We start from the raw sequence: 8725 nt of genomic DNA, 5'->3' as shown, positions 1-8725 counted from the left end.
GGTCAGTTCCAGCTCCACTGCTCCCCACAGAGTCACACAGGGCAAGACACTACCCCTCCTAACCTCAGTTTCCTCATCTGTAAAACAGGAATGACATGACCAACCTCATAGGCTGGATACAAATACTGCACTTTCCACTGGGAAAATCAAGACAGCCACATCACAATGAAAACCCTGGCTGTCAACCATGGTGATTATTTGTAAAGTCATTGGTAAGGAAAGCTTTTCTAGATCACAGAGGAAAAAAAAGAGGTCATGAGTGTAAAAGTTGTAGCCTGGCACAGAGCTCAAGAGATGGAATCTGGGACTCATGCTTTCTGAAACAAAGCCATTGGTGTACATGCTTTCTTTCATGTTCTTATTGTTCAGAGCTTTTACAAATCAAGAAGCCTCAACTTCGAAAATCAGCAAGACAAGTAGGCAATTTGAAAAAGAAGAAATACAAATAGCTAATAACATGAAAAAGTTCAGTCACTATCAAAAAAATGAAACACTACAAGAATGAGATAACACTGATGTGATCATTGTCTTCTCAAAACAACACAAAAAAGTTTGTGGTGAAGGAGCAGAAAACTTGGGTGTATTTATTTGCTTAGAGAAAATACCGGGAGACAGTACCCGGAAAGTGAACGGTGGTGATCTTGGGGGAGGGTAAGAGATTTTTTTTCTTCAGGTTTATTTTTCCGTTTTTCATATTGAACATTTCTGCAGTCACTGCAAGTTTCGCGTTGCCATAAACCGGGCCGCCGTCCGGGTAGGGCGGGGCACTTTGGGTGGCTGGCGGTTGCAGGGATCCCCGGAACCAGCAGGTGGCGAGAACAAAGGCTAAAGCGCGGGCGCGCCGGGCGCGTGCGTCGGGGCGGGGCCTCGGGCCGCGTCTGGGGCGGGGCCTGGACTGTCCGGCCCTAGTCCCACGGGCCCGAACAGCAGGTGGAGGGACCATGGCCCGTGTGCGGCTGGTGGTCACGGCAGATGACTTTGGTTACTGCCCGCGGCGCGACGAGGGCATTGTAGAAGCCTTCCTGGCGGGAGCTGTGACCAGCGTGTCCCTGCTGGTCAACGGCGCGGCAGCCGAGAGCGCGGCTGAGCTGGCCCGCAGGTGAGCAGCGGCCCTCTGCAGGGTCCGGGCGGGCTTGGGGGCCGCCGCCCGCACCTCCGGTGCTCCCGCTCGCGCTCCGCCCGCAGGCACCGAATCCCCACGGGCCTGCACGCCAACCTATCCGAGGGCCGCCCCGTGGGCCCGGCCCGCCATGGCGCCTCGTCGCTGCTCGGCCCCGAAGGCTTCTTCCTTGGCAAGATGGGATTCCGGGAGGCGGTGGCCGCCGGAGAGGTTGTCTTGCCCCAGGTGCGGAGGTGCGGCTTCAGGAAGATGCTCGTGGTGACTCCCCCAAAGCTCCGCCCCGAGGGTACCGTGCGCAGAATTGGGCTCTGGATGCCTAACTGGTTCAAACACAGGGGCGATCACAGGGGACCACATGGACGGGGTCCTTCTGGGTAGCTGCTTCCGGACGTTCTGTGTGCCGATCACCTTCTTACTTCAGGTTCGAGGAGAGCTGGAGGCCCAGCTGAGCCGTTTCCGGGAATTACTGGGCAGGGACCCTACTCACGTGGACGGGCACCAGCACGTGCATGTGCTCCCAGGTGCGTGGGTTGGTGCTTCCAGGCCGGGGTGGGGGGGTGCTGCATGTGCCTCTCCCTGACTCTGCCCCGCCCGCAGGAGTGTGCCAGGTGTTCGCCGAGGCGCTGCAGGCCTGCGGGGTGCGCTTCACTAGGCTGCCGATGGAGCGCGGGGTGGGCGGCTGCGCTTGGCTCGAGGCCCCAGCGCGCGCCTTCGCCTGCGCAGTGGAGCAAGACGCCCGCGCCGCCATGGGCCCCTTTGCCCGCCACGGCCTGCGGTAAGGCCCCCTGCCCCCTGCCGGGCCCAGGTCCCAGTGTGTCCAGCTGGCCGTTCACCTTGGCCAGCTGTGTCCGTTTCTCATCCTCGACCGGTGTTGTCCCCACCCCAGATCCGTCCCGCCCACGGCCTACCCCTGCCCATTGCGGCCTGCAGCCGTGCCGCTGATGCCCCGGCATCTACAGGTGGACCGATGTCTTCGTGGGCCTGAGCACCTGCGGCCGGCACATGTCCGCTCACCACGTGTCAGGGGCACTGGCTAGGGCCCTGGAGGGTATACCCACTGGACGCGCAGTGACAGCCGAGCTGATGGCACACCCCGGCTATCCGAGTGTGCCTCCTGCTGGGGGCAGCGGTGAGGGTCCTGATGCCTTTTCCTGCTCCTGGGAGCGCCTACACGAGCTGCGTGTCCTCACAGCACCGGTGCTGTGGGCTCAGCTTGCCCAGGACGGCGTGCAGCTCTGCACCCTCCACGAGCTAGACTCCAAGAGGCCCGGAGAGGGGACCCCCAGCGAAGCCACTCTGGAAACCTTTCTGGAGCCCTCCCCACTGTGACCCTGGCAGACAGCCAAGCATTAATGTCCCTTGGTGCCCAGGAAGGGAACTGGGTCCCAGAGCAGGCTGTGACTTCCCGGGCTGGATGCTGCCACCTCTGTGCCCAGGTCCTCATGGTTCAGAGTGGCGGCAGAGCTTCTGCAAGCCCTCTGGCTGCAGCAGGTGACAGCCGTGACCTCTGGGCCTGGGGCCTGCCAAGCATTGTGTGTGGGGGGGGTCACAGTGCTGTGTAAGCATCTTCCTTGTTTGGGTGCACAGGGCAGAGATGGCTGTATTAATAAAGTAACATGTCCTGTAAACTTGGGTGTTTATAGACTGTGCCCGGGAAACCTTCCCAGACACAAGAAGGACACGAAACTCCTTTGGGGCCCACTGAGGTCACTGTTCCAGAAAAGATCTGCAGTGCCTCTACCTTTGGCGCTGTTTATGCTTAGGCTCTCCTTATTCTTTTCTTTTGGTGGGGGTGGGTAGGAGGAGAGGAGTGAGGGGTTGGAAGAATGTCTCACTAGGCTACTTTTTGGGAGGCATATTATAATCTCAATTTTGACTTTAAAGACATCACCTGTTCGAAGTAAGCAGCCCTTTGCCATCCTAGGGGATGGGTCTGAGGAGGTCCTGCAAACTTGCAGGAGTGTGTTTACGTTTTTCCAGGAGGGATGGTCTTCTACGGAAATGGCACCCCTGGTGATGTGTAGATGCCCTGTAACTGGGGCTCCTGTGGCCTGGATCAAGGCGATGCCAGGAGCAGATGGAAACCCATGTGGTCCTTCTTGTCTCATGTAATCTCACATCATAGTGCCTCTGTGCAGGCACCGGTGCCCCCATTTTGAAGATCTAGAGATAGTAGGGAAGCAGAGCTGTGAAGCTGCCTGTTCATTTACTCAACATGCCCTGGGCCTGAGTCTGTACCAAGCATGGAACCAGGGCCAAAAGATTTCTGCACTTTCTAAAGGGGTGAGGGTAGGGCCCCATCCCCTTGACTGGTGGCTTCAGCCCGCTCTTTCTGTCTCCATCCTCTACCCCTACCCTTCCTCTGACTTTGACTTCTCCAGCCGCAGGCCCTTTCCTCCCCCATTTCATCCAGGGCTGTGAACTGGAATGGCTGTGAATGTGGCCCTGGCCTCCCCACCCCGGCCCGCTGGGGTCTGGCCGTGCTCCCGCAGGCTGCTGGCTGGAGCTGGGCAGCAAGCACAGAGGCACCTCCCTTGAGGCGGGTCTGTTGTTCTGAGAGGAGGGGCTGGCTGTATGGCTCCAGGGCCCAGGAGAGAGGTGTGGGTGACAAGGGAGAGACTGGGGGGTCTGCACAGATGCTGGACGAAGCTGTGGGAGTGGCCAGTGTCACTCAGGGAGCCAGAGAGCGAGCAGCAGAGATAAGGGCCCAGATCAGCCCTAGGCCATGGGCACTGAAGAACAGAGAGAAAGGGACAAGAAGGCAGAGGGCCCATTTCGAGGCTGGCCACTGGCATCCCACCAGGGAGATGGGGTATTTTTCACATAAAACCTGCTGTGCCCCAGGACGGCCCAGGCTAGGGGTTTGCTGTTAGCCACCAGTTCATCAGGCACGGAGGATCTGCTCCATGCCAGGCCAGGCCTGGGAGCTGGGACACAGCTTGCAAGGAGCTCACGGTCTGGTACACACACGGGGGCAGTCCTGTGACCGGGCTGCAGTCGGGGGTGGGAATACACAGCAAAGCATGGGGACAAAGCCTCTGCGATGTTCAGGAGACTTCCACTCTGGTGACAGCCCGCACGGCACCCCCAGGAGACCAGGCTGCCAGCACCCAGGAAACAGCCATCTACCAAGTGCAGCCTGGGCCAGGCACTGTGCTGTGCAAGATCAGACCTTCAGCTCTGCTCCTGGGGCAGGTGTGCCGTTGCCCCTCGTGCATGAGGGAAGCAGGTGAGGAGGAGCCAGTGCAGATGGGCAGGAGGACTGAGGTTCAGGTGCAGCCCTGCAGGGTGCGGCACGGACATGCTGCCAAGGGAAGACAGCGAGAGCAGGGCTGAGGCCACCCACTGTGGACTTGGCACTGGGAAGTCCAGGGCCCTGGCCAGAGGAGCCCCAGGGCAGGAGGGCGCCAGAAGCCAGGCCGAGGTGATGCAGTCATTGCGTATCTCGAGCTGAACAGTGAACAGAATGAGGAAGGCGAGAGGATGGTGGCCACCGAGCGGAGGGAGTTGAGAGGGTTTCACAGGCTTTGGGGAGGGTCCGTGGCTGTGTCTGGGCTCAAAGGGAGCCAGTCGTGGGAGGCAAGGGCACTGGAGCCAGGCTGTAACAGCACAGGCCCTTGACCGAGTCACTTTCCTCCTCTGTGAAAGCAGAGTAATGGTGCCCGTGGGTCTGTCCTGAGAGTTAGGACAGCGCTAGGATGAGTAGAGTCCCCACTGATGATCAAGGAAGGCCCCCAGCCTCCTTACTTTCTGGTGCCCCAGAAACTTGCCCCAGGAAGTTCCCTCTTAGACTGCAGACCTAGCTGTCAGGGTCTCAGCTGGTGTCAGACTCCAAGCAGAGGACTCAGCTGACAATAAGTGTCAGGGCCTTGGCTGGCCTGGTGCTGAGTCAGCACTAGGGCTGCAGTCGCAGTCAGGAGACTCGGAGGTGGGTTTGGGCTGGAGCTATTCAAGGAAGTGGCCCAGCCCCTCCCTTGGGCATACCCTCACCAGCTCCCTGAACTTCTTCCAGACAGCACCCTCCTCAGGGCCCCAGTCTGCTCTTCCGTTAAATGTGGCTGAGGTGACACGTATACAGAGGTCACTCTCCCCTCCCCAGACACCCAAGGGTGTCTCTGCAGCCCTTTCTGCTTCCCTCAGCATGGCCAGAACACCTCTGTGCACCTCTCCTGAAGGTCAGGTATGGGGAGAAAGCCAGAAGAACCTGCCCAAGACCCCAGGCCACTAGCACTGCCCACCCCCAATAAGGAAGAGACCCACACGACCAGACGAGTGTCCGAGAGCATTTTTATTAAGGGCAGCAGAGTAGATCGCAGCATCTTAGAAAGCCTAGTCCCCACCATAGGGGGAAGGGCGGGGGGACCGGGCAGGAGCGTGTATTCCCATGGGGCCCATCGGAGATGTGGTGATCACAGCCCTCCCCTGCTCTGGGGGATCCAGCTGTCTGGCCCCGGAGCAGCAAGGCGCCTGCTGGCACGCTTCATGCCTGCCCGAGGGCTCGGGGAGTGCCCGCTGGTGGAGCAGGAGCCCAGCCGGAGGGAGGGACCGTCCACCACCCAGCTCTCGGAGGCCAGGCCCCTGCTGATGGGCGAACCCCGGCTGTGATGCCAGGGGATGCAAGTCCCTGAGGGGCCGCCGGCTTCGACCATGGTGGACGTCCTCCTGGTGGTGAGCAGAGAAGGGAGGGGGCGATGGGCGGGCAGAGCTATGCTGGTAGAAATACAAAGCAATGGGACAGTTTCCAGGAATGGCAATATTTCTGGATTCAGAGAAGCGACGAGAACAAATGGTGGCTTATCTGGATAGCTTCTGACAGAATTTGGCATTTTATTACAAATCTGCGTGTGAGTGAAATAAAGTCCATCATCGCCTTTCTGCTAATGAAGAGACAGACGTGGATGTGCTGGCCAGTGCCCTCACCAGCCCGGGCGCACGGGAGGCTCCAGAACGTGCCTCTTGCGTACCTGGGACTAAAGAAGTTGCGTTCATGAGACCCGCTGCAGGCTGCACGCATGCGGCCTCACCCACCATCACCCCACCTCTGCACACAAGCCACCTCAGGTCTGCAAGCCTGGAAAGACCTCAAGTTATAGAACTAAAATTAAAACAGAAAGCCAAGTTTAAGTCATCTTCTCCACAGGATCTAGCCCCTGGAGTGCCCAGAAGGGAAGCCACCAGTGGCAGAAGTGGAGGTGGTGACACACAGTGCTTGGACCACTAGCTTCCCCTGGGTGTCAGTGACAAGGACTCTACTTCAGGGACAGTCCCACTTCCTTTGAAAAGACATTAACATTCAAATCCTTACAAGTTCATCTGATGATAAATTCTAAGGTCAATTTTTATTTCTACAAAAAAAGGCAGTCAAAACAATATAAAACATGTAAAGGATATTACTGAGTGAGCTTCACGTGGAGCCTGACTCCGCGAAGGCCATGAGTCCAGTGGGAGGGGGAGGCCGTCCTGTTCCTGGGCTGGGCCGTCTGGATGCTCCAGAGGAAGGGCCAGTGGGGCGCCGGCGACCCCAGGCTGGTGCCGGTGACAAAGGAGTCTGCCAGAGGGTCAAACGTGCTGAGGAAGGGCCGCGGTGGGGCTGCTGCACTGAGGACGCAGAGGGTGAGCTCTGAGCTACGTCGGGTGGACACGCTGGTAACACGTGAGCGTGGAATTTCAAGTAGACACTCTGGCTTTAGCACTGTCCGCAGGGACCTGGACATCTTCTAGAACAGCTGCAGAGAGGAATGGCAACCTGTGGCCTCGGGAGCCTCTCTGGTGAAAAATTCCTCCCACAAGTGCACCGTGCTCTGGCTGGCACACGCCTGGGGGCTGCCGCAGACTTGGTGCTGGGGGTCTCCCTAGGCAGGCCGGCCCAGGTGGAGTTCATCATGACGCGGATGGCAGGGTCTGCCAATCTGGTCAGCATTACTGGGGTAACATTAGCCAGAGTTTTGCAGCAGAGCTAGGCCTCCCTTTCCACAGCTTTGTTTTTGGGAGGGGGTGGGAGTGGAGATGGTTGTTTGCTTGTTTTTTAATTTTTTTAAAAGGATATTATAAATCAGAGTCAAGAGAAACTTAACCGACTCCCACACCAGGCCGCGTGCCAAGGAGGGGAGCAGAGGAGCCGCAGAGGCCTCCACAGCCCTTCCCGGCAGGAGGCAGGGCCTGGGTTTGGGGAAGTGAGTGAAAAACAAACTATATGCAAAAAGTGGGAGTTGCAAGGGCAGGGGAAGAGGGGAACCACAACTTTTTTTTAACCTTATGGGCTAAATGTAAACTGAAGATTTTGGATAAATTTGGACAGCAAAAGAAACACCATTCTTTTAAAGTAGACTGAAGCAGTGATTTTTAAAACAAAGAAAGCAGAACTAGAACATCTTAAATTTTTAATCCTTTCTTTACAGGTCACCTAGACCACTTTTGATTAAGAAAACTGTAGAAAGTTAGTAACTGCCACAAGCAGACGCCAGGCGGTGGCACATGTCAATTTTCCATAGAGTCCTGCTTCGTGGGGTGTCTGAATGCACTGCTCGGCATCTCTGCTCACACTTGCTGGAATCAATCGCGGCAGATTTTAGTCCACAGGTCGCTTTTCCCCATATTTCTTTGTAAACTCTTCAGCGTTCTTACAGAATTTTTTACGGTCCTTAGAGTATTCTTCAGCTAGGTCAGCCCGGAGCGGGTGCTCGGGCTGGGGGTCGTTCACCAGTGCTATGAGGGACTGGATGACTGCCAAGAAAAGGACAAGGCACCGCTGGTTAGAAGCCCCTTGGAAGGAGCATGGCAAGAAACATAGCTCTGATTAAATGTCTATATGCTTCTCAGACAGAGCGGTCTCCCATTCATGCAAAATTCTAACCACCAGCACTCAACCCATCATTCCTGTGATGAGAAGAAAGTGATGGAGGACATCTACTACATCTACTGTAGTGGATAACTAACCATACAGAGTGATGCCACGTTCTCTTCCTCCTCCTCCAGGAAGCCTTCCTGTACTGACACACTGGGGATGTATGTCCCAGTCCCCAGTCATTCTCACCCCTCTCCTGAACTTTGGAGACCCAGGCCCACCACTGACACCCCCACTCTCATGCAGGTGAAGCTTCTCCAGGGCAGGGACTGGGCAATGTGCCCAGCACTACACTCGGTTCAGGGTGTGTGACAGGCCTGCACTGTGTAAATGGATAATGAGCCCACCCTGAAAGACCCCTAGCAGCTTCTGAATGGCCGAGAAAGGTTCACTCGACCACCCTGCGTTAACCACTGGGAGGCTGTAGCCCTCATCAGCACTGCACAGTCCATTCCAGAGGTGGAAGTCACACGGATGGCTCAGGGTGGATTCCACAATGCTCCCCCAAAGGGCAGTCAGGCTCAGATGTGCTAGACGGCGAGCCCTGGACAGGAGGGCCAGGAGGGAGTGGAGGGTGGGGGAGGGGGAAGTATGGAAGGTCCAGGAACCCCTGGACTCCTCAGAAGTGGGGTGCATGCAGCCACCAGGCTTCCACACACGTCCCCTGACTCCCCCCAACCCCCACCAGGACCAGCACCCCCACTGTCCCAGCAAAAAGGCCCCTCTCCTCTGGACTGCCAATGCCAGGTGCCTTTATTGGG

At 57.3% G+C, this 8725-nt stretch overlaps 1 protein-coding gene across 2 annotated transcripts; it reads left to right on the top strand.

The window, feature by feature from the left end:
- The first annotated feature begins 903 nt into the window (after window positions 1-903).
- On the top strand, window positions 904-2736 carry YDJC (YdjC chitooligosaccharide deacetylase homolog). Of its 2 annotated transcripts, none has more exons than XM_024763853.1 (5): window positions 904-1099; window positions 1186-1345; window positions 1542-1641; window positions 1718-1895; window positions 2080-2736. In XM_024763853.1, the coding sequence occupies exons 1-5, from the start codon at window positions 942-944 to the stop codon at window positions 2447-2449; spliced, it is 966 nt and encodes a 321-aa protein (XP_024619621.1). In that variant the 5' UTR covers window positions 904-941; the 3' UTR covers window positions 2450-2736. The 2 variants fall into 2 exon arrangements, with proteins under 2 accessions (XP_024619621.1, XP_024619622.1); XM_024763854.1 differs by having other exon boundaries at window positions 2007-2277.
- Window positions 2737-8725: the final 5989 nt, after the last annotated feature.

This window comes from Neophocaena asiaeorientalis, unplaced genomic scaffold (assembly GCF_003031525.2).
Source record: "Neophocaena asiaeorientalis asiaeorientalis breed wild unplaced genomic scaffold, Neophocaena_asiaeorientalis_V1.1 scaffold110, whole genome shotgun sequence".
Taxonomy (NCBI): Eukaryota; Metazoa; Chordata; class Mammalia; order Artiodactyla; family Phocoenidae; genus Neophocaena; species Neophocaena asiaeorientalis.
The sequence above is the reverse complement of the archived record's forward strand: the minus strand, read 5'-3'. Positions and strand labels throughout refer to the sequence as shown.

Excerpts from the sequence above, each read along its gene's own strand:
- YDJC (XM_024763853.1), top strand. The coding sequence starts at position 942 with ATGGCCCGTGTGCGGCTGGTGGTCACGGCAGATGACTTTGGTTACTGC. Across the intron at positions 1,346-1,541 it reads GAGAGGTTGTCTTGCCCCAG|GTTCGAGGAGAGCTGGAGGC; the intron begins GTGCGGAGGTGC and ends TTCTTACTTCAG. Across the intron at positions 1,896-2,079 it reads TTTGCCCGCCACGGCCTGCG|GTGGACCGATGTCTTCGTGG; the intron begins GTAAGGCCCCCT and ends CGGCATCTACAG.